At 61.4% G+C, this 23,136-nt stretch overlaps 1 protein-coding gene across 2 annotated transcripts in view; it reads right to left on the bottom strand.

Moving 5' to 3' along the window:
• WFS1 (wolframin ER transmembrane glycoprotein) overlaps positions 1 to 22,183 on the bottom strand; it is a 29,860-nt gene extending 7,677 nt beyond the window's left edge. Inside the window, exons 1-6 of one of the 2 annotated variants that reach the window (XM_047856379.1) lie at positions 22,045 to 22,183; positions 15,454 to 15,686; positions 6,852 to 6,934; positions 5,457 to 5,601; positions 3,246 to 3,416; positions 1,661 to 1,741 (exon numbers count right to left, since the gene is read on the bottom strand). In XM_047856379.1, the coding sequence (XP_047712335.1) occupies positions 1,661 to 1,741; positions 3,246 to 3,416; positions 5,457 to 5,601; positions 6,852 to 6,934; positions 15,454 to 15,685 (712 nt within the window). In that variant the 5' untranslated portion in view covers position 15,686; positions 22,045 to 22,183. Of the gene's footprint in view, positions 1 to 1,660; positions 1,742 to 3,245; positions 3,417 to 5,456; positions 5,602 to 6,851; positions 6,935 to 7,787; positions 7,983 to 9,887; positions 12,596 to 15,453; positions 15,687 to 22,044 lie in introns of those variants that run through there. The other variant, XM_047856380.1, reaches the window with a different exon arrangement.
• Between the last annotated feature and the right edge of the window lie 953 nt (positions 22,184 to 23,136).

Raw genomic sequence — 23,136 nt, 5'->3', positions numbered from 1 at the left:
GCCCAGGCTGTGTGACTGGGGTCATGGGTGGCCTCTGATGCCACGAAACTGGCCACCAAGGCGTGGCGTGTGGACACAATGGGGCGTAAGGATGAGTCACCAAGGACTTGGACAGAGCCATTCTGGTGGGATGATGCGCGGAAGGCCCCGGGAGAAGTGGGGAGAGGAGCCAAGAAACGGACCGCATGTGCACCTTTCCACCTTCCTTAGAAAGGGGAGCAGAGAAACAGGGCAGGTGGCTGCTATGGGCACGAGGGGTCCAGAGAGGGTCTCGTCTTCATTTTCTGAGGTGGGAGGAATAGGCACATGTTCATAAGCTGCTGGGAATGTCCCAGTGAGGAGGGGGGGCCGGCAGCCCAAGCCAGAGGGGAGGCCGGCCTGGCCGCCTGATGGCAGGGCTGGGACCCGTGGACGGCACTGTCCACACCCGCCTGGAGAGGCCACGTCTCTGCCCAGCTCTCAGCCCGGGTGGGCCTCAGGCCCATCCCTCCCAGCCCAGAGCACGTGGTCTCCCCCGGGACCCCGTGACCTTCTGGCGTTACAAGGTCCGCAGGAGAGCTCCGAGCCGTTAATCATAAAATCCCCAGGGTGGAGAAGGCAGAGCTGAGCAGGGACCTTCCGAGATCGCCACACCACAGTCCTATTTCAGGAGGAACTGACCCTCACGAACCTCTGCCCAGAGGCGCACCTCACCCCAGACAGGCTCCCGGCACCTCTGCGCAAAAAACCCCCTTAAAACCTCCCATCCTTCTGGTTCCTATCGGCCATACACTTTCCTCTCCGCTTCAGGGTCCTACATGCCCGGGGCCTTGGGGAAGGCAGGCCCAGGATGCACTATGCCCCCAGAGTTCCAACGACACGTCAGAGACAGACGGTGAGAAGGGGGGAAGCACGCCCCCCCCCCACCCCCGTACAGAAGCTCTCAGGGCTGGTGGGGCCCTCGGCCCTCTAATCTGACCACCACTGTGCAGAAGGGGAAACTGAGCCCCAGGGAGGAAAGCCAGGCCTGCCTGAGGTCAGGAGGAGAGTGTGTGGCCGAGCTGGGGGAGGACCCAGGCCTCCTGTCAGTGGTGAGCAGCCCCCGGGCCCCTCCCGTCTGTCTCCCCTGGAACTCGGGCCCCGGGGAACTCTGACCACCACCACCCGGCCGGGCAGCTGCACACAGAGCATCTGAGGACCTCTCCTAACTGGATGCCCCAAATCCCCCATTCCCGACCTTCCCGCAGCCCGTGCTGGGGGGGCCCCCACACTCCCTGCTGGGAGCCCCCCCCCCCAACAACTGCCCTGCCAGGCCATTGTGTGCGGTTCCCTCCCCTCTCCCCTTCAGGGGCTAACTGCCTCCTCATCCTTGCAGACTTACTCAGGCACCCCAGATGCACTCACCTTCCCCCCATCCCTCTGCCCTGCAGGGACCGTCACACTGCCCTCTCTGTGCCCTGTCCCTCTTCCCTCCAGGCCATGCGCTCCTGCTGGGCAGAGTCCAGATCCCACTGTCCAGAACACCGACAGTCCCAGATGGGCTGGGAAGAGAAGTCCGTCCCGCCTCCAAGGCCTTGGGGCATGTGCTGTGGTGCCCAAGGAGTGGAGGTGGTGCCCGGCTTGGGGGGCCTAACGGCTGGGCCCAAGCTGTCACAGGTGCGGGACTGGAGGCCATACTCACATTCGCTGCTAACCAAGCGCTCCAGCACCCGCCTCTGCTTCTGTAGGGACTTGGGGACTGGGCCTGGCTGTGCCCCTCCATCTGTAAGTGACAGAGCAGACAGAGAATCAGAGAACAGGACTAACCGTTCCCACATGCCCTGCGGCCCTCCGGAAACCGGCCCCTGAGCTCTGGGGGCTGCAGGGCCTGGGACCTCCTTGTAGCCCTTGGTGGGCACAGGGAGGGCCACCTCTGAGCCTCTGCCCACGAGGCTGACTTGGCACCCAGGGGGCACAGCCACCTCCTCTGCGGATGCAGCCAGGGCAGAGGACACACCGCAGTTTCTGGTCGGCATAAGCTTTGCTGGCACCGTCCCTTGGCATGATTTTCCCGATTCTCCGAACAGACGGAGCGCCTGGGGCCACGGGTCACGCCTCTCCCGGTCTCCCCAGCCCTGGTGCTGGAAGGGGCCCCACAAGAGACTGCTCAATGGCTGAGCGCTGAGCCGGGACTGAAGAATTCTGCCCCTTTGTCAACATCCACCACCTGCCGCGCCCCCAATCTGGCAAGCATTCCAGTCTGCCTGCCAGGCGCCAAGGCGTGCCTTCGCAGGGTCAGGTCAGGCAGTGACAACATGAGGTGAGAAGCACTGTGACTGAGAGTGACCGGGGGCCACAGGGGCCCAGACACGCTGGGACTGCCTCGGGGCGGGGGGCAGCGGGTGGGGGCTGACCCATGGCACTGCAGGGCCCCTGGGGCTCCAGGGGGCGGCCCCGAGCTCGTCACAGCAAGCATGCCTCTCCGGGTGCTGCCGCCCAAGCCCCAGGCCTCACGGACGCCTCGGCTCGGCCCCAGCACCGAGAGAGCTGAGAGCCAAGAGAGCGGGCTGGTCGCCAGAGGTCTAGTCAGACGGGGGTCCTGCCCAGAGACCCCAGGAGAAGGGGCAAAGGTGTCCACCGGGCGGCCTTCTCTGCTGCTGGCAGGTGGCCCCAGGCCTTGTCGTGTGTACCCAAGGCCAGGAATCAACTTTCTGAACAGCGGGAGGCAGGTGCTCCTCGAGCTGATGGGAGAGGAAAAAGCCAGGTCGGGTCCTGGGAAACGAAGGGGCCGCACCCAGCCAGGGATGCCCGTTCTTCTGCCCGATCTGTCCTTCTGGCTGGCTACTGGGTCAGAAAACTGGGGGAGGGGCTGTGGAGGCCGGAGATAAGGCCTGCCTCAGGGAGGCCATCAGAGCCACAGCCGGCCCCACACCCCTGGAACCGCGAGTCCCTGCCGGCATCTGCTACTCTCCCCCAGCTTCTGTCCCCTCAGGAGGAGCAGGACACCCTAAGAATGACATGATCTACAGCTCTGCCTGCGGGCGCCCAGCCCATCGACTGTTCCAGAGCTCAGGACACGGCTTAGGAAGGGGACCCCAAGAACAGGACGGCACCCCAGGAGGGACCCTCCCTGAGCCTTACTTAGAGGAGACCCATGAGGTCTCCGAGACAAGGTCCCTGGGAGCCCCCAGTTAGGCTCCCAGAGTCCCCATAGGGAAGCCCCCAGAATTCCAGAGAAGCCCATGAGGTGCCCGCGGGAAGGGCTGGTCCCCACGAGGCTCGCGTACCGTGCTCGTTGACCTGCCCGACGTTCTCCAGCAGCTCTGACACAGCCACCTGCTTCTTCTTCTTGGGGTTGAGCTTCCAGTACATGACCAGGGCCGCCTTGCGCACGGCCCGCTCCAGGTCAGTCTCGGAGGAGAGCTGCCTCACCTCCTGCTCGTTCTCGAAAGTGATGCCTAGGAGACAAGATGCATTAAAGGCCTCATCCCGCCCGCCTGGGCGTCCTTAGCGATGCTCTGGGCCCAGACCAGCTCTGCTGCGGGGGCTTGGGAGGGGACTCAGGCGACAGGTTTTGCAGGCACCTGTGGTCACCAGGGCAGAAACAGACATTTGACCAAAAAGGCCATCTGGCCAAGTCCCGGACTTTCCAGCTCAGAGCACGGCCTGGTCCTGCAGGAGGCGACCCCGGGGGGCAGGTGGCCAGGGAGTCAGAGACAAACAGAGTGGCAGGTAACCATGGGCGTCAGAGACACGTAACCAGGGTCACCGGCCTGGGTACAAGAGCGGGACTCCCCTGTGTCCACGGCACTTCCCGGGCACTGCCCCTCCTAAGACGGCCGGGAAAGCTGTGTCCCCGCACGGTTGCCTTTCCGAGGGAGACAGAGACTCGCCGCAGAGAGAGACGGGATTTTTTCTCCCTTTACACATCTTCCAAATTTTCCACCTGAGCACACGTTTCTCTCAAGATCAGGATGCACCCAACGTGAGAAAGTGGGGGTGCGGAGCACGTGAGGCCGCTCCCGGCCCCGTCTAGCACCCGCCCTGGGTCCCGGGGTCCTGACTCGAGCCCCTCTTCTGGGCCACGTGGGCCGTGGCCCACACTGACTCGGGCCAGCACCCGGCCCTCCCTCCTGCTCCAGAACGGGAAGGTGGGCTGGCGAGAAATCCCGGCTAACAGAATGCCACCATTCCAGGTTTTCAGAGGCACTAGCCCCATTTCCAAAGAAAGCAGATTCTATATAAAAAATGTAATTCTAAAAACGGTACAATACAAATCCAGAAGAAAATGCACCAGACTACAGAGCGTTTTCTTTCTGGGTTTCCAAGTTATGAGTAATTTGTATCTTTCTGTTTTCTATGTATTCCACGTTTTATATGATAAGCATCAAACACTTTTACAATCTGGAGAAACTTTGTTTAAAAAAAACCCGTTATGACATACCCGTTCCTTTGTCTCTGAGATGGGAAGCCCCCAGAAGCACACTGCTCCACGGCACCAGCGACAAGCCATTTCCCTTGGGCAGGATAATGGAATATGCGACCACACGTGGCCGGGCTCTGCCTCGCTGTCCCCCCCACCGCCCGCCACATCCGTTCCCTTCCAGGCATGAATGCATCTGAGCAGATCTTCACTGGCCCACGGTCTCCCAGCCGTTCGGCCCAGACCGGATGCAAAGTCAGTCCAGGGAGTTCCATCCTGACCTCCGGCCACTGTCACATTGTCCTGCTGCATCACAGGGAAGCTGACTCTCCAATGGCTCTATGATCCACTCCTCAATCTGGATTCGAACTCAGAAGGGATCTACTCACAGACACCTACACACACTAAAGATAGGATGAGCGGCTTTGTTGGCTAAACATCCCGTGTTATGCTCTGGAAACAACGTCCAAATGACAAAAGCACTAGCGAAACAGAATTTACACTTATTTCTCGAGAGCGTCACCAGCTTCAGGGGCGCCTGGGTGGCCGGTCGGTTGGGTGTCCGACTTCGGCTCAGGTCATGACCTCACAGTTCGTGGTTCAAGCCTCCCAGTCAGGCTATGTGCTGACAGCTCGGAGCCTGGAGCCTGGAGCCAGCTTCGGATTCTGTGTCTCCTCTCCCTCTGCCCCTCCCACTCTTACTGTCTCCCTCTCTCACTCAAAAACACACATTAAAAAAAAAAACCCATAGGGGTGCCCAGGTGGCTCAGTCGGCTGAGCTTCCGACCTCGGCTCAGGTCACGATCTCGCGGTCCGTGAGTCTGAGCCCCCGTCAGGCTCTGTGCGGACAGCTTGGAGCCTGGAGCCTGCTTCCGATTCTGTGTCTCCTTCTCTCTCTGTTCCTCCCCCACTCATGCTCTGACTCTCTCTGTCTCAAAAATAAATGAATGTTAAAAAAAACCCCAATAAAACAAAAAGAGTGCCACCAGCTTCGTATTCTCCCCCTGCTGTTACGTGCTGATGTAGCAAGAAGCCGTGTGTCCCTGGCAGCCACCGCAGCCCCCTGCGCGCCCACCTTTCCTGTCCGCCAGGCACCGGCAGAGAAGCTTCACCGCCTCACGCCGGCCCTGCTTCGCGGCGAGGATGAGCCAGCTCACGGCAGTGCAGTTGTTCAGCTCCTCGTCTGCGTCGCTGGCAAGCTGCAGGTAGTGTTTCCCCACCTGCGGGCGAGAACCTGGTCAGGCCACGCTCCACAGCAGTCCCCACACGCATGCGCCGGGGCTCTGTGTGCTGGCCCCGACCTGCTCCCCATGGCCGCGCAAGCTCCGGCTTCCAGACCCTGTCCTGCCCCAGTGTCCCAGGCCAGCCCGCCTCCCCGACCCCATCACCCAGGCCAACCCGCCTCCCCGACCCCGTCACCCAGGCCAGCCCGCCTCCCCGACCCCGTCACCCAGGCCAGCCCGCCTTCCCGACCCCCCTCACCTAGGCCAGCCCGCCTCCCCGACCCCGTCACCCAGGCCAACCCGCCTCCCCGACCCCGTCACCCAGGCCAGCCCGCCTCCCCGACCCCCGTCACCCAGGCCAGCCTGCCTCCCCGACCCCCTCACCCAGGCCAGCCCGTCCCCCCCGACCCCGTCACCCAGGCCAGCCCGCCTCCCCGACCCCGTCACCCAGGCCAGCCTGTCCCCCCCGACCCCCGTCACCCAGGCCAGCCCGCCTCCCCGACCCCGTCACCCAGGCCAGCCCGCCTCCCCGACCCCGTCACCCAGGCCAGCCCGCCTCCCCGACCCCCGTCACCCAGGCCAGCCCGCCTCCCCGACCCCCGTCACCCAGGCCAGCCCGCCTCCCCGACCCCCGTCACCCAGGCCAGCCCGCCTCCCCGACCCCCGTCACCCAGGCCAGCCCGCCTCCCCGACCCCGTCACCCAGGCCAGCCCGTCCCCCCCGACCCCCGTCACCCAGGCCAGCCTGCCTCCCCGACCCCCTCACCCAGGCCAGCCCGTCCCCCCCGACCCCGTCACCCAGGCCAGCCCGCCTCCCCGACCCCGTCACCCAGGCCAGCCCGCCTCCCCGACCCCGTCACCCAGGCCAGCCCGCCTCCCCACCCCACCTTCTGGGAGCTTCAGACCTGCACCAGGTTGGGCCTGTGCGACCCTCTCAGCAGCCCCCGGGGAGGGTACAGAGGACATGAGAGGAGGGTGGAGGTGCTGAGGGCAGGCAGGAGGTGGGGAAGGTGTCCCAGGGAGGAGGGGCCCAAGATGAGGCGTGAGCCGGACGCGGGAGAGAACACGGGGTCCCCAGGGGAGGGGCGGGAGGCGGAACGACGCGGAGACCATGGAAGAGAGGGGGCCTTGCACACAGCGCGTCGTCAGCCGGCTCCCCTGCTCCCTGTTCACAGGGCACCCGCCGCTCGCAGGGCCGCCACGTGGTGGGGCCGAGGCCTGAGCCTCCCACCCACACGCCGTCCTCACCTCAGTCTGTGCCTTGGGGTCCCCCGCCTTGGCCTTGTCCAGGACTTCCTCAAAGGGCATTTCCACATCCCCCTTCACGGGCCCTTTAGCACAGAAGAGAAGCAGACAGAACGTCACGAGGCCGGTCCTTGTCGCTCGTTGGGAGTGGAGGGGACTGCGAGAATGTGCTCAGACCCGGGGTAGCTCTGTGGAAATCCAGGCCAGACGTGGAGAGAACACTCCAGAAAGCTGCCATCCAGGATGCAGACAGCCCCAGAGCACGGACAGCAAACCTGCCACGGACGGGGGTCTTCAGGAGCGGCTCAGAGCGGCGGGAAGGACATGGGGGCCCTGACCCCAGTCCCACCGCCACGCCTGAGGGCAGACCTGCTTGAACTGGGGCTCCAGAAAGATCCCAGGGCTCCAGCGGGAAAGCCCCTGACCCAGATAAACACCTGTGCCCCAATAAACACTCCAAATCCATGTTTTCCAAGACTGTCGTCTACATACACCCGACTTTTGGGGGTCACAATCTGTGCACGCACATTTTGACATATACACGTTTACAACAGTGAATCGTAACCGATCTCCCGTGTTACCCTGTGGTGAAATCCAGCATTGCCACAGTTCAGAGATCCGGTCGGAGGAACACGCCCAGGGTACCGGGCCCCTCCACTCCACTGGGCCCTTACGTTATTCCCAATACTCCCTAATTTTATGAAACGGTGCCACAAACCATTCCGTGTATGTGTTTCCTTTGGGGGTTACTCTCCTGGCACAGGCCTTTCGGTTGAATCCTAGGCCCAAGGCCCAAACAGCTACGGCTCACGCTGCAGCCTAGTCTCCAAAAAGTTACCCCAAGTTACACAGCGTCATGGAACCATACCAACGTCACCGCAACCTTTCCAGCAGTCGGCAGCATGACAATAAGAAGTTTAAAAACAAATCCTTTTTTACCAGTGCCTGTCTTTGATTTCCGCAACCGATATTCGGGGGCCCACGTCCGGCTCCTCTCCCGCCTCCATTCACCCCGCATCCCACCTTGGCAGGCATAAGACACCTCGCAGTAGCTCGCGGGATGCGGCCACAGCACTGCTGACTTCACAGCAGGTGCTTATTAGACACGACAGCCTCCTCACTCTCTAGATGTTTCTGGAAACGAGAGGCAGAATGAAGGGAAAGAAAAATGGTCCCCAGTAACAACACCCGATGACCAGCCTTCCTGATTGGTTCATCCAGGCCTTTCCCAGCTCTGCCTGTGTCAGCCAAGGCCACAGGCTGCTGCACTCCGGGCACCCGAGTCCACGGGCCACAGGACTCCGGGGGGGATGCGACAGGGGTCTGAGCCAACACGGCCCGCAGGTTCAAAGGCAGAGAGGCACAGGGGACTGAGGACACAGCTCCAAGAGGGGAGGCTTCTTCTCAAGACCTCACGCTAAGGGACACACACTATCGCCCTCCTGGTGGGCGGTTGGAAAATACCCTCCCTGAGGAGTTCGGACTGGACTTCCTCCCTGAGGTCCCCGGGGACCCTGCCAGCAATGGCCTCAGCACGCCCACCCTGCCTGCCCTCACGGCCAGGACCCTGGCGCCTCCTGAGCTAGCCAGCAAGGTCACTTCTCCCTTCTGGCTGCTGTCCCAGCCCCTCCAGCCCCTGGATGCGCTCTCTGGCCCAGAACAGGAGGACACAAAGCCTGCAGGCTCCCAGGGAAGGAGTGTGGCGTGGAGAGAAATCTAACCTGCGTGTGACTGTGCCTTCAACGTCAAAGTGCTGTGTGACCTAGCCAGTTATTTCCAACCTCATCGTTAATATCCATCCAACAGGACGGTTATAAAGAACGAGATACTTCGTATGAAGTGGCTGGGTCAGAGCCAGCATTCCCAAAATGTAAGTTTCTTTTCTGTCCATGCTCCCCACCTCTCAGCTGACCCCAGGGCCTTTGCTCCTCAGTGACACTGCACTTCCCACCATAGCGCCCATGGGGCGCCTCCCACAAGTTCAAAACTTTTCTTAACCGAATTCACAAGCCCACATTCTTTTTGTGCCTTAATCAGGATATAGAAGACTCGAGCATGTATCTGTTGGCTACAAAGATTCTGTCCGTGATTAATTTTTCACAGAAGTTACTCACAGCCTGACATTTCGAGAAGTCTCGTTGAAATACATGCCACACCTTATTATTCCAGCTCCCATTTGGCACTGACATAAATACTTCTCTACCACTCAAGTGTTGGGCCCACGCTGCAGACCCATCAGAGGGCTCTGGCTTTTTCCATGTAAGTAGGAGCCTTCCCACAGGTCACAGGCTTACTGTTCAGCCCCGTAAAAGACACCCCCAGAAGCTGGCTGAGTCAGCATGGACCACAGACCACGAAACACACTATTCTGTGCATGTCCGACCCGCGTTCCTGTCTTTCTCTGATAGTAGCACTTTGATGCCCCTCTTGGGTACCCACCCTTCCCCATCTCAGTCCTCAAGGTCCGGTGGCATTGTCCCTCAATGCAGGGTGGGTACAGCATGCCCTCCTGGCCCATCAGAAGCCTCTGTCTCCCTGACCACAACACCCGGTTCAGAGATGGACACAGACCCAAGCCAGGCCAGCGGGGTCTGTGCTGAACTATCGGGGAGCAGGCTTCCTTCCGCTAGGACTCGGCTGATGGATGCCCCCCGGGAGCCCCGGAAGGCCGCCCGGTGAGGACAGCACACCAGAGGGAGGGAGGGTGGAGCTGGGGCTCCTGATCACGTCCTCTGAGCCCCTGCATCCAGCCACGTGTAGAGCCAGCACGGCCTACACTCTGCAGATCCACGGGACTGAGAAATTCTTCTCAACTCCTGATTTCTCGCTTACGTCCATTTACGCTGTGTTTCTGTGTCACTTACGACCGAAGGGGTCCTGGCTCGAACTCACTATTGAAGAGCTTCCTATCACGAAGCAGCAAGAGCCGCGTGGCCTTGGGCAGGTCTGCACACCTCTGCCGGAGCCCACGGAGACCCACGTATACACCCACCCCCGTCTTTTCGTTGTTTGTGCCCACAGACCCCGTGCCCTGCTGACCTGGTACGTGACCCTTCATCTTCTCCGGAGATGGTGAGGTGAGCAGAGCCCCCAGGATGCCGTCCCCTCTTCCCAGCGGGGCCCACTGCTATTTTCCCTCCGCAACCCGGGATGCAGTGTCCACACGGTGTCTCCAAGCTCCCACCAGCCTTCGTGGGGACGATCCGTCCAGTGGGTCTGACCCATCCCCAGATTCCGGTCAGCGTGGGACAGCGCGACTGGATACACGGCGCAGGATGGAGGGATGAGGGGGTGGGGGCTGCCGAGGGAAGGATCGCCGAAGGGTCTGCGGCCTTCCTGTCCCCGCACATGCCAGGGCAGGGACACAGCCCGTGCTCGGCACGGTGACTGCAATGAGCTCACCCCGCACCCCCACGGCTGGAGCAGGTGCTCTGCAGAAAGGAAAGAGGGTGGTGAGCAAGTCTGGCGTCCACTCTGGACAGCATCAGGACCCCGGCTGCGAGCACGGAGGCCTGTGCACGAAGCGCTCCCACGGCCGGCAGCCTCGTTCACGAAGGCTGCTAGCAAGGTCTGCGGCGGAAGTAGTTTTGAATTGCGGAATGCACACCCAGAGCTCTTAGGAGAGGAGCCACCTGACGCCTGCAGGAACGATAACGACCAAAGCTCTTGTCTTGGGCGGCTGCTGCCATCCCACCTCCCCAGTCCCACCCCGACGAGTCTAGGCCTCCTGGACGCCCTGGTCCTCTCAGGACGCCTTTCACGGGGGCCCTGTAGTCAAGGACACTGTGTGTCCTCGTCGTGTGTCCACATCATTGCTGTGGCCGCCCCGCCCCAACAGGTGCCCATACTCAGGATGGCTGGGTCCCCTTGAAGCAAGAGGGAGACTTGTCCAAGGCCACGCAGCTCCCACACCTGGGGTGGCTGGGTTGTCCTAAGCCAAGGGGGTGTCCCATACCCAGGGAGTGGGGGCTGTCTTGCACCAACAGGGTATCTCATCAGCCTTTGTGATGCTGACTCTGATTCTTATAAACAAATGGTGAAAAATCCTTGCCACCCCGTCTCTGCCTGGGGCTGGCTGAGCTGAGGCAGGGGTCCAGGCCGGAAGGTCAAGGCTGTGGAGGTGTCGCCTGATGGTGGCGGGGGGGGGGGGGGGGTGCAGTGGGAGGTTGCTTCCTGGAGGAGGTGACACCTGAGGATTGGGACATAAGTGGGTGGTTAAAGGTGACCGATTAAGGGCACACTGCCAAGTTTCCAAAGGTCTCAGGAAACCACCGCGCCCAAGAGAGACTCACTGCCCCTGCCGTCCTGTGACAGGACATCCTACAGCGAGGGGGTCACAGCACAGGTGGGGCGTCCAGAGAGACCGGGGCGTGAATCGGGATCAGAACGAGACGATGTGTGCAGAAAACTTCCTCAGTTATCAGTGGCTGGCTCCTCGAGCAGAGCCTGAACCCATGTGGTCCACTGCCGTGACTTGTCCCTGGGATGGCAGGGCCTCGACACTCTGCTTCTGCTCATGGTCCCACATCGGTATTGGTTCAGACCAGACCATCGGCTCTGGACCCCACCACCCAGCCAGAGACCTGGGGGCCAGCCTGGCTTCGTGCAGGTCTTAAACCCTCCAATGCCCTCTAAAACACCCTTCTCCTTATCACGACCCCCAAGGGCTCACGTGGCTGACACCCTGCCCCTGCACTCTGATCCCTGCCCTGGGCCTAGCATCCAACACGCCCCGTACTGTGCTGACCCTTCTTCATTTACCCACCCAGGACCCCCCCTGGAGGGCAGAGCCCCTCCTGTCTTGCCCACACTGGGCAGGTCCTCCGTCAACACTGGGGTGCCCAAGGGCTCCAGCACCCCCGTCCGTGGCCCCGTAGCTGGGAGGCTGTACAGGGCTGGCGGTCCCATTGGAGACCCGCCGCAAACCGAGGTCAGCAGAAAGGGTGTCTCGTGCTCCCCGGGTCCCCATGACGTCAGCTCTCCCTAGCATGGTGCCTGCCCGCCAGGACCGTTACTGTTTGCTTCTGTCTCCCCGTGGCCCAAGGGCTCCTGGGGGGCGGACCCCTCTGTCCTCACCGGAGACCACCCAGGCCTCAGCCCAGAGGTCTCTGCTTTGCTCCTGCCCTGGGCACCCTGAAGAGACGGCCTGAAGGCATGGGGCACGCGGCAGGGCCCCGCCTGCCACCCCCGGGTAGGCAGAGTCACAGAGTATGTTTGAACCTCCCCCTCACCAGCTGGGGGCCTCGGGGTATCTACTGCCGCTCTTCCCCTAGGTTTTCTCGTGAAAATGTTTGAGAAGCGAGTGAGCTAAGGCAGAGAACCTCACGCGTACCCAGCACGGGACGTGTCACTTTCACTCTTACTGTCGGTGTTACCTAACTAATGCGCGTCACACATTTGCAGACGCACAGGTCAGGGAATCCACCGAAATGTGCCCACAAAGCCCTTCCAGGGGCAGGCGCCGTCTGGGCTGCGCAGGGCCAGCAGGGCAGGGCCCGCTGCATCCGCCTCAGAGCAGCACGTGGGGGCTGGGACCCCAAGGCCGTGAGACTGCCCAGGACCCGCTTGGGGGTGGATAGCCATCTCCTGGCTCCTACCTGAAATTTGCAGTCTCGACTCCGCCCTCCTGGGGCTGTTTTGCACACTCAGATTAAAACCAAGTGTGTTTCTAGCCCTGGTTTCCGTGCCCTGCAGCCGTGAGGCATCTGTGGCTGAGATCCCAGGGTCAAGCCCCCTTGCCTGCCCAGAGGCCTTGGAGTCAAAGCGGAGAACCGGGTGATCTTTCAAGGAGTTGCAAAGATCAGAAGTGCCCAAGGACCGGGTGAGTTTCTGGAATAAAGCAGGCACTGGCCCAGCGTGAACTGTACGAGGAGCTCAAGCCTGCTTCAACCAGAGTTTGAACTCTGCTGGGCGGGGCTGGTGTTAACCCAGGAGACTCGGGTCACCTGTGCACCCGTCACACAGCAGTGGGTCACCTGGGCAAGTCTGTGCCTCAGTTTCCTCCCCTCTAGGTGGGGTGATAACAGAACTTCCCTCACAGGCTGCTGTGAGGGGTCAGACGTGGCCCACGGAAAGCCCTGCGGACAGGGCTGGCTACGTGGCACACACAGATAGACACAGCAGGTGCTCACGGCGGGTTTGGGGGTTCCGCACGGGCAGCATGGCCGAGCTGGGGGTGGTCTACTTAAGCGGTGACCTGTCCAGAGGAAGAGAAAAATGACAAAGCCTGGGTGAGATGAGAAAGGGAGGTGAGGTGTGGCCAGGGGGCCGTGACAGCTGGACTTCCTTAGCTCGCACAGACCACCTGGGGGATGAAGCCTCACCTCAGCAGCCTGGGAATAAGGAGCGAGGTCATAGCATCCCACCCACCGGCGGTGACAGAGGAGGTAAAGAGAGCCCCCACCCCCTACCACACACACACACACGCACACACACACGCACACACCCAGTTAGCGGCACAACAAGCTTCCCTTGGGGGAGAGAAAAAGCCTGGTGCACACACACGGCCCGAGCCAACGTGAAGACCAGTCCAAAGAGGGGTTCAATGGGGGATCATAAAATAGCAGGTGCCCCCCAGGAGGAGGTCTGCACAGGATCTGGGTGAGGGAGCCGGGGCGCCGGGCCGTCTGGTGACTGTGCTGCAGCTCAAGGTACAGACGGTCGCTGTGCACCGGCACGGGGTGCCCGGGGGGACCACGGGCTCGGACTCGGCCCTGCACCGACCCGCCAGCACGCTTCTGCACGCGCCGGGGCCTGACGACGGTCTGCCCGGCGTACAAGGTCCCGGCAGGACTCCACGTGCTGGCGAGGTCGCGCCCACTCCTCAGACGCAGGAACAGGCTCGCCGTGGCCTCCCGACTCCGTCAAGGGCACATGGCTGGGGGGTGCGCCACCGTGAGAGTCAGGCCCTGGCCCTGCCCGGGGCGCCTCAGGGCCCCGACAACAAGTGATGGTTCGTGTGCAGACACGTGCCCCGGGGAGTCCCGGCCTGGAAATGTGCACAGAGAACCGGCAGCGGAGTCAAACTGCAGAAAGCGTTTTATAAAATGCAGGCCTGTCTCGACACACTAAATCCCGAAATCCATTTAACTGCCCACGAGCGGCGTTTGCTTTTACATCAAAGGAAGAGAAAGGACACGATCTGACTGCAGCACGCGCAGCGAGAAAAGTGGTGTTTTGGAAATTTCTGTTGCCACTGGGTGTGTGTGTGTGTGTGTGTGTGTGTGTGTGTGCACACGTGCACACACGCGTGTGCAGGCACGCAGGTCAGGTAAGGGTGGTTCGTGTACTTCCTGCTGTGGGTCAAGGTCAGAAAGTATAGGAGGCAGCCGCCCCTAAGAGCCGGGTAGGACTCCAGCAGGTGGAGACAGTGAAGGCACATTTTGGGCGGAGCTTCCCACATGCACAGGGAGATGGGGAGGCCTGGAGGCCGCCCTGGGGGACAGAGAACAGTCTGGGTGTGCAGGGAGGAGGGGCCGGTACCCCAGGAAGACAAGGAACGGGACCTGGCGCTCTGAGCAGGACAGCATGACCATGACCCCACCTGTGCTCGAGCGCACGGTCTAGGTGGAGGGGTTGGTTCCTTTGGGAGTGAGACACGCGCTGCAAAGTACGGGGTAAAGTACCAGAAAGAACAGAGCTGATAGCAGCTACACTCGCCACAAACATCGGAGCCAGAGGCTTGGGGCTCCTGCCTCTGAGTGTCCACGAAGCTCACGGTGACGCACGGCCGTCCCTACCCACAGCAGCCTCCAGAGCGTGAAGAAACGTCTCAGACGAGGCTTGTGCTCCGGCCCAGTGACCAGTCCTGCCCCCAGCTCCCTCCCAGTGTATCTCCATCACAGGCCAGATGAGCGTTATCCCCGCATCCCTCCCTTCCCAACCTCACCACCGTCACCGGAGGTCCAGGCTCTCTCGGCCGCCATGCCCTCTCCTCCCACCTACCTCTTGTTCGGGCACCTTCTCTGCCCAGGGCCGCCTCGGTGTTCCCCAGGCCGCATGCTTCCCTCTGCTCTCCACCAGACTGTGGGCTCATTGGAGTCGGGGGCAGACCTGACCCACGGGTGCCACCCATGCCCACTCAGGGCCGTACTCGGGGAGCGGGAGCTGGATGGAGGACGGCCCAAGGGCTAGTGCCCCTTCCCCAAGGTCAGCGAGACAGCCAGCACCACGGCCAACCATCTGGTCCCACCGAGGCCTGCACACCGGCTCACCTCTGCCCCCGGGAGGTACCTCCGGGAAGGCCTCGGGGAATGAAAACCTCAGGGGGAGCCCAAGAATGGGGAGGGGGGCGGCCCTTAGCTGTCCAGCCTGGGGATGGGAGACCATGGTCCACAGGGCACTGGGGACTGGGCCCGGGGGACCACATGGGCTTCCCTGAGCGCCGTGCGGGACGAGAGCAGGACCTCTCACCCACAGGACCTGCTGAGGGACCGGCGCCAGCCCCGAGGGTGAGCCATCAGGTGGGAAGCGTGACGTCTGCGCACCAAGAGCAAAGCCCGCCGCGCGGGTGGGAGCCCGAGGGCCCTGCTCCACAGGGAGAACCGCGCAGGGCGCCTGAGCCACGTGTGCGGAGGGCTGCTGCCTTCCAGGCCCCACCCCTTACCTGTTCTGTCCGCTCGTTCTTGGCTCCGAGGGCTCGGGGTCCGGGCCACGGCTGGGGCAGCTGTGTCTCCTACATCTGGTCCGCGTCCCGCTTGGGGTCCAGGGGCTCGGGGCACCCCGCTCTCGTCCTGTTCCACCGAGGCAGTGGCATTGAGCCGCGAACGGGCCTGGGGCTGCAGCGGTGGTGGAGGCTGTGGGCCAGAGGGGCTCGCAGAGCGGGCGCCGGGGTCCATCCTGCGGAGGAGAAAAGCCGAGGGTAAGACACGCCAGGCGGGCCAGGCCCAGCCTGCTCGGGCCTCGAGTGTTGGCCAGAGAAGGGACAGAAAAGGGAAGTGGGGTAGGGGCCACCTCACGTTCTGTAGGGGAGGGAAACGCCCGTGGAGCTGGGAGTCAGTCAGACCCGCCCAACCGCAGAGCCATCCGTGCTGGCCCGAACCACAGGACAACCGCGGAGCCTGAGTGCCACCAGACACGAACACACCCTAAAAAGCAGAGGGGAGCACCTAGGGACAGGGGGCAAACCGGCCCAGACCGGAGAGCACAGACCTACAGCCACCTCGTGGCAGGGGGCCGGGCTCCATCAGTCCAGGAAAGGGACCTCACGTGCTGTTGAGCAGCAAGGCAGAAACCGGCACCGCCACAACCGAGGGCAACCGGAAGTCACGGGGCAGGGAGCAGGAAGCTCTGGGAGGTGCCCCAGGGTCCTCGACCCAGTGCCCTGGATAGACTTGAGGGGGACACAGGGCCCTGATGGGGTCTATGTGTGTGCTGAGTGGGGGGATCTGGCGAGGCTTCTCCTCAGACTCCAAAAAGATGTCGTGACCCTCCCCGGGACTCAAGACCACATCCACCCCCTTCTGCTAATGGAATTCTGCCCCCCCCCCCCCCCCCCCCCCCGCTCTACGGTCCTGAGCGGGCCACGCCCCTCCCCGCACCTCAGTTTCCTCCACTATGAATGGGACAATCGCCCAAAGTGAGGGGGTGCCGTGAGGACGAGATGAGGCTAGAGACTACAGGCTGCACAAGGGGGCCAGGTGTCCCCAAACACCCAGCCTCAAGCACCTGCAGGGTAGATGCTCACCGGATGTTTCCGGAGACCGTTGTCCCAAGGAGGGTGGAGGTGGCCTGTTCCCGGGGTCTGCACTGCCGTGCTTGCCCTGTCCCCAGCCACAAATGGGTCCGGGAGATGGGATCTGTGTCCGCCAAACAACCCCACCGATTTCAATCTGGACATTCCTGCCTCAGAGGGATAGAGTCCTTATTTAAAAACATCCCCCGGGGGCAAAACAAAAGCCTGGCCAAGCCACGTGACTCTGCCTGGACATCGATGCGCTTGGTGTGGCTTCCAAACTCCCGGGCTTCAGGGAAACCAAACAAAGAGGCAAGTTCCGGGAAACTCGCTGTTCAGCGCGCACAGACCCGAGGGAGCACGTAGCCAGCGGCAGGCGGGGAGACCGGCGGGTGACTTGGGACACAGAACAGAGTCCTGCCGAGACAGCAAACAAGTCTGTTCTTTAGGCCACACCGGGCCACGTCCTACCGAGCCACCTCGCCTGGCTGGCTACCCCCAGAATCAAGTGCCACCTTCTTGGAATGGCAGAGTGCAGCTCATCTTACGACGGCCACCTTACGCCGGGGCACCCGGGTCGTTGACGGGAACGCACATGTGTCTGGAGCACACCCTGTTCTCAACGCTTCCCGTGCATTTTCTCGGGGTTCCTCGCACAGCCCCGTGAGGCGGGCACCGCTGCTACCCAGGTGGGACAGATGGAGAAGGGGCTCATCCTTCGACCCTCACCCCATTTCGCAGATGAGGAAAAACGCGGGTCCAGAAACGGGACACCTTGCTAGAGGCCACACAGCTCACCGTGTGGGAGTCAGAATTCAAATCCACAAAGCCCGTCTCTGAAAATGAGGCCTCTTTTCAAAATCCGGCCCCTGCCACGCCTTCTCTTCCCTCTCCCCTGCCCCCAAAGCCGTCCTCCGCCTCCCCCTGACCCCGTGCCTGCGCTCTGGCAGAGCCCCTTCCCCCAGCACTGGACATCCGAGCCAAGGCCAGCGTGCCTCCTTCCTGGGAGTTTCCCCGCTGCCTCTGCTGAGTCCTGTCTCGGGTAACACTCCCCCTCCTACCAGGACGCCCCAGGTCTGGAGGGACGGCTCTGTCCGCAGCCAATAGGACACGACTTTACTACCAAGCCACATGAGGAGTGAATCCCAGTTCTTCCCTTTACCTGTAGCTACTTAACCTCCCTGTTCTCAGTTTTTCCTCATCTGTCAAATAAGAATAACACTTTCCATGTAGAGGTGCCATGGGGACTAAGGGTGTGAAGGAGGAGAAAGTAATCTGCAAACTATAAAGCATTGAAAAACAACAAATCAACAAGCTAGTTCTCTCAGGTGCTGAACAAAGGCATATTCAGTTGAAAAACACATTATGAAAGGGGTTCCAGGGAAACACAGGTTCTGGCTGGCCTGCGGGCTAAGTATTATGCACCTCATATAGCAGTCAAGATGACTGTTTCAAGTAAAATGGTTACTAAGAATGAATGAATAAAAGAAAATTAATTTTCAGGGTCTCTGAGAGTTGGTCAAGCCCTTTTGGGATCAGAAGTCTTGTTATTTTAAAGCACAGGAGACAATTCATTGCCATGGCTGGGTCACAGGAAGGATCACAGACCATCTCCTGGTGGAAGGACCCCCCACAAGTGTCTGGTCTTTCCTTTTTTAAAAAAATTTTTTAATGTTTATTTATTTTTGAGAGCGAGAGAGAGACACACACAGAGCGTGAGCGGGGGAGGGGCAGAGAGACTCTGAGGGAAACACAGAATCCGAAGCAGGCTCCAGGCTCCAAGCTGTCGGCACAGAGCCCGATGCGGGGCCCGAACCCACGAACCATGAGATCATGACCCAAGCTGAAGCCAGATGATCAACCGACCGAGCCCCCCAGGTGCCCCTGGTCCTTCCTTCTTTGACAAGTTTTCTTTCCCGTGATGCTAGCAGCCCGGAAGGCAGGAGCTGGACCTCATCCACTCAGACTAGCTGCTGCCTTGCCTGACACATGTTAGGGGCCTAGGGTGCAAGGGACACTGAGGCAGCCTGGCCTCAGGGAAGGTGCGCTGGCCGGGCAAGAAGCTTTCAGGACCTTTTGCCCTGTGACTCTAAGCAATTCCCTCCCCCCCCAGACACCAGCGTCCTGACTGCAAAACGGGCACATCATCCTCCAGCTGGGCCCCGGTCCCAAGACTCCTCCAACCTGCCTGCTGGTGGGACCAGTCAAGCCCAACTGCCACCTGATGGCCAGAGCGGGAGCTTGGAACCTGTCATTGTGTCAGCTCCAAAAAAGCAGAGTGGCTGGCATTCTTTCCACGTGAGCACCGAGGCATATTTTTATCCCATCAAAACACGAATTCCAGCACTAAGGAGCTGGGCTGAGGAGCTCCCACCCCCAGAGGGGACTGCACGGACCACGCATCTATTGAGACACAGAGCAGGATGACCACGTGTGGTCTTCTGCCCCAAACACTCTAGTCCTTATGCAGGCAGGCCCCCCCTCTGCTCTCCCGGGGGGCAGGCCCCACCTCTGGAACAAGCCCCCACGGGAAGCCTTCAAGTTGCTCAAGCCTCCACACTAGAGCCCCAGCCCAGGAGAGTAAGCAGGGATGCCCACGGGTTTCACACACAGGCAGACATCAGGCCCCATCCAGAGAGACCAGTTTTGAAAATTACAACCTGTCAGCGCGGTGCTGTCCTATACAGACGTTACCCACGACCCTGTGTACAAATAAATGCTTAAAGGCAAGAAAAGTGTTGGTATAACACTGTTAAGCAGGATTTACAACAGCATGAGAATCAGCCTGTCTCTTTAGAATGACACCAAAACCTACCTGCAGAAAGACGTGGAAGAAAATGGCCCCCAAACTGTCAACACTGACTCTGTCTGGGGGGAAGGATTATGACTGGTTTTATTTTAGACTTTTTTCTCAATGTATTTCTCTAATTTCCTATAATAATAAGGTTCTTGAAATTAAGACAAAATAGATTTTAAAACCCATCTGCGACTGAGCCCCAAGCAAAAGGACCCAGGGGTTCCCAAGGTCTGGGAGCCCAGCCCCTGGCACTGGGCTACTCCTCAAGACAAGGGCACAAAGCCCTTGGAGGCTCCCAGATACCTATTTTTGCCCCAGAGTATTAAGGGCCAAACCAAGGAACATTCCAGCTCCACTCAACGTGCCAAATGCACAGGAACAAAGTGGGAGTCAAGTTGGGAATATCCTAGTCCTTGATCAAGGACAGTTATGAATGTCTCCCCGGTGGCCGAGCCCCCACGGCACACCAGGCCCCAGGGGGACAGCAGACACGGGTGGTGGGCGGATCCCCTGCCAGGCACTGAGCTGGCCTCCCCGCCCCAGAGAGGACCCCCGTAGGGCTGGCCTTCCAGCAGCTCACGCCCAGTGGGAAGGAGGTCACCTCGACAGACAACCACAAAGACAGAGCAGCATTTGGGGCTATAAGCACCCAAGGTGGGGGTCTCACTCCGCTTTGGAAGTCAGGGGAGGGATCGACTCAGCCTTCAAAGCAGGCAGGTGTGAGCCAGGTGAGGGCGGAAGGAAGGAGGAAGGAAGGCATGTGGCCATTCCAACAGGGGACTGCCCAGGAGGAAAGGCGGTGGGGATGGGGTGGGGTGAGAGTGACCAGCAATGTCACCAGGAAGGTGCAGGCGGCTGGGAAGTGACTGCTTGGGGATGGGGTGCAGGAATGAGAAGAAGCTGTGTGGGCGGCTAGGGCAGGCTCCCAGGGCCTGAATGAGTGCCAGGTTTTGGAGCCAGAGCTGGGTCCAGGGCCAGAAGGAGTACGAGACAGTGACGAGCAGGAAAGTGACAGTTACAGAACCACCAGGGCTGTGTGGGGACAGGATGGGGAGACCAGGGAAGGGGCTGGGCGACTCTCCAGGGCAAGGTAAGAAGGCCCGGTCCAGAGCAGGTTATCGGAGAGTGGTTCTGGACCCAGGAGAGGCGGGAGTATCACCAACACAATGGGAGGGGTGGAGGCGCAGAGAGTGGCCTGGTCTGTGGCCGGGGGCCACAGCAGTGGTGCCACTCTCTGAGGCGGGGATGTGCGAGAGGGCAGGAGCCATATAAAGGAGCATAAGGCTCCTTCCCTGTTGTGATTCTTCTTATCACCACCATCGTGCGCCAGGGTTTGGTCTCTGTCCCAGTGCTCAGGCACCTCTTGAGCTGGGGGCCCCTCTGTGACCAGCCCCCAAGGCCTGTCCAGCCCTGGCTTGGGAGGGGCTGGTGAGGTATTAAGTAGGGAGCCCTCCACACACTTCATCCTGGGAAAGAAGGTGCGATGTGGTCTCCCAGCAACCTTCCCTGTGCTCGAAGCTCCATGTGCTTGGGGGCTGGGGGGTCACAGCAAAGGAGAGGTTATACAGGGGAAACTTCGTCTAAATCCCTGGTCAGACACTCTGGGGCTCCCGTGAGAATCACGGCCTCTTGGAGACATGGGGGCCGGGCCTGGATGGTGGTAAGTGTGGCCTCCGGGCTCCCTCACTAGGGCTGCAGTGAGAACGGACGTCCAGCACAGAGGGTACCCAGGGCACTCTGCAAGCAGGGCTAGATCCCAGCGGGAGGGAAAGCCCTTTATAAACAGGCCAAATGCCAGGGGTCACTGTCCAAGGTGAGGAGAGGCAGAACTGGGATTGCTTTCAGTGCAGCCTGGGGCGGAAGTCTTCCCCTGCGCTCTTCGTGGTCCTGCCCTGAGCTGGTCACCAATCCCCAGTGAGCCCCGGCTCCGCCATGTGTCCAATGGGGCCATCATGCCTAGTCCCGTAAGCCTAAGGGGGAGGGTAGTGTAAATATTGTACAAATGTTAGCTCCTTGGAATTTCTTAACGTCAACTACAAAAAAATGGGGTGGGAGGGCATGGCTCCATCACATCCAAAAGGGCAGGGCGAGATTCCGCAGAAAGCTGCCATCTGTCAAAACAGAAAGTAATGTGGCCGAGGTGGGGCCCCCCGCCGGGTTCGCACCGGCCAGGACCCAGGGCTGCCACTCCCCTCCCCCGCTTACTGAGGAGGAGCCCCAGGGGAAGAGGAAGCGCGACACAGATTCCAAGTGGGCTGTGGGGGCTTCGGCCTGACCCAGGGGCTGCCCCCTCCGGCGGGCCCGCTCCCCAGTGCGGGCTGGACCCCCCGCGTCCCGGCGGGCAGCCAGGGCCGCCCTGGGACCCGCCGAGCCCGGCAGCCGGCCGCGGGGGAAGGGCCATGACGGGGCACGTCGGGACCGGCGCTGCGGGGCGCGGGCAGGGGTGCCTTCGGCCACCCGCGGGGCCCCGCGATTCCCGGGACGCCGGGCTGCGGCCGAGGGGGCGCGCACCCCTCGAGGAAGACCCAACCCAAGCCCGGGGAGTGGTCGCCGTGGAGCGGTCGCCGTGAAGCGGGGCGGGACCCCGGCCCTCTACCTTCTGGGGAACTTGTGGGGGGCGCTGGGAGCAGTCGCCCAGACGGAGAAACTGAGGCCCCAGGCGGGCGGCGTCTCTTGGCTCTCTTTCCAGGCCCCCGCGGGGCCGCCCCCCACTCCGAAGTACTCACCCGGCCGCGAGTGGGCTGCACGCGGCGCCGCGACGCCCTCGGGCCTCCGGGCCCACCGAAAAGTTGCTCGCGAGGAGGCGGACGCCCAGGGGCCGGAGCGAAGCAGCCGGGCCGGAGGGAGCGACTCCGGCGGCGGCGAGAGCCGGCGAGCGCCGCCCTCCGCGGGAGGGGCGGGGCCGAGGGCGGGGCCGAGGGCGGGGCCGCGGGCCGCGCTCCACTCCCGGCGCGGCTCGGAAGACGCGGCTCCTGCTCTGTCTTCTATGCGGCCGGCACGCCTGCCAATCACCGCACGCCTCCGCCAGTCACGGCGCGCCTCGCCGGGGCTGCCGCCGACCGCCCCCTGGCGCCGCGCGATCGGAGGGAGCCGGGGGGCGGGTCCGACCCGCCCACAGCGAAAGTTTCCGAGCGGAGTCGGCTTCGGCCCCGTCCCACCCCGTCGTGGCCCCGCCCCCTCCCCGCCAAGGCCTCGGCCGGGCCCCGCCCGCAAGGTGTTTGGTCGCAGAGGCAGGCCCCTTGCCTTTAGTGGTTAACAGGTGGTTGGACCCTTGGACTAGACTCGGGACACCCTTCACCCACTACTCTGGCCCCAGATGCATTATCACTGTTACTGCAATACTAATTAACAGTGGAGTGTCTGCTATGAGCCAGAGGCCTTAATTCCAGCCCTGCCAGAGAGAGAGATAGAGGGCTCCCCAGATCTAGCAGTAGGGACAGAAAATCTGGTACAAGTAACCAAGTACAGCTTTAAATGCACGAAATTAAATGCAACATAGCACGCTTTTCACAAAGTAATTGTAGGATTCGTTTAAGAAAATGTATCAGCCCTGGGTGGGGTGATGTGTGAGGCTCAGGCAGTTTGGAAACCCTCTTCTTTCTGTCCTGTCCTATGTCTGAGAGGTGTCGTTTGGAGATGAGGGTAAAGGTCTATCCTTAAGTCAGGCCCTTGGGAATACGAGGCCCTGGCGGGTGGCCCCCTTGGCCGTGTCTTCTCTGTATCTGGTCCTCACAGCCAACCTGGGGTGTCTGTCCTAGCATATCATTACAGAAATCCGCTCAGTGTGGCTGCCAGAGATGTGTTACCAACATGTTGGC

Source organism: Prionailurus viverrinus, chromosome B1, assembly GCF_022837055.1.
Source record: "Prionailurus viverrinus isolate Anna chromosome B1, UM_Priviv_1.0, whole genome shotgun sequence".
Taxonomy (NCBI): Eukaryota; Metazoa; Chordata; class Mammalia; order Carnivora; family Felidae; genus Prionailurus; species Prionailurus viverrinus.
The sequence above is the reverse complement of the archived record's forward strand: the minus strand, read 5'-3'. Positions and strand labels throughout refer to the sequence as shown.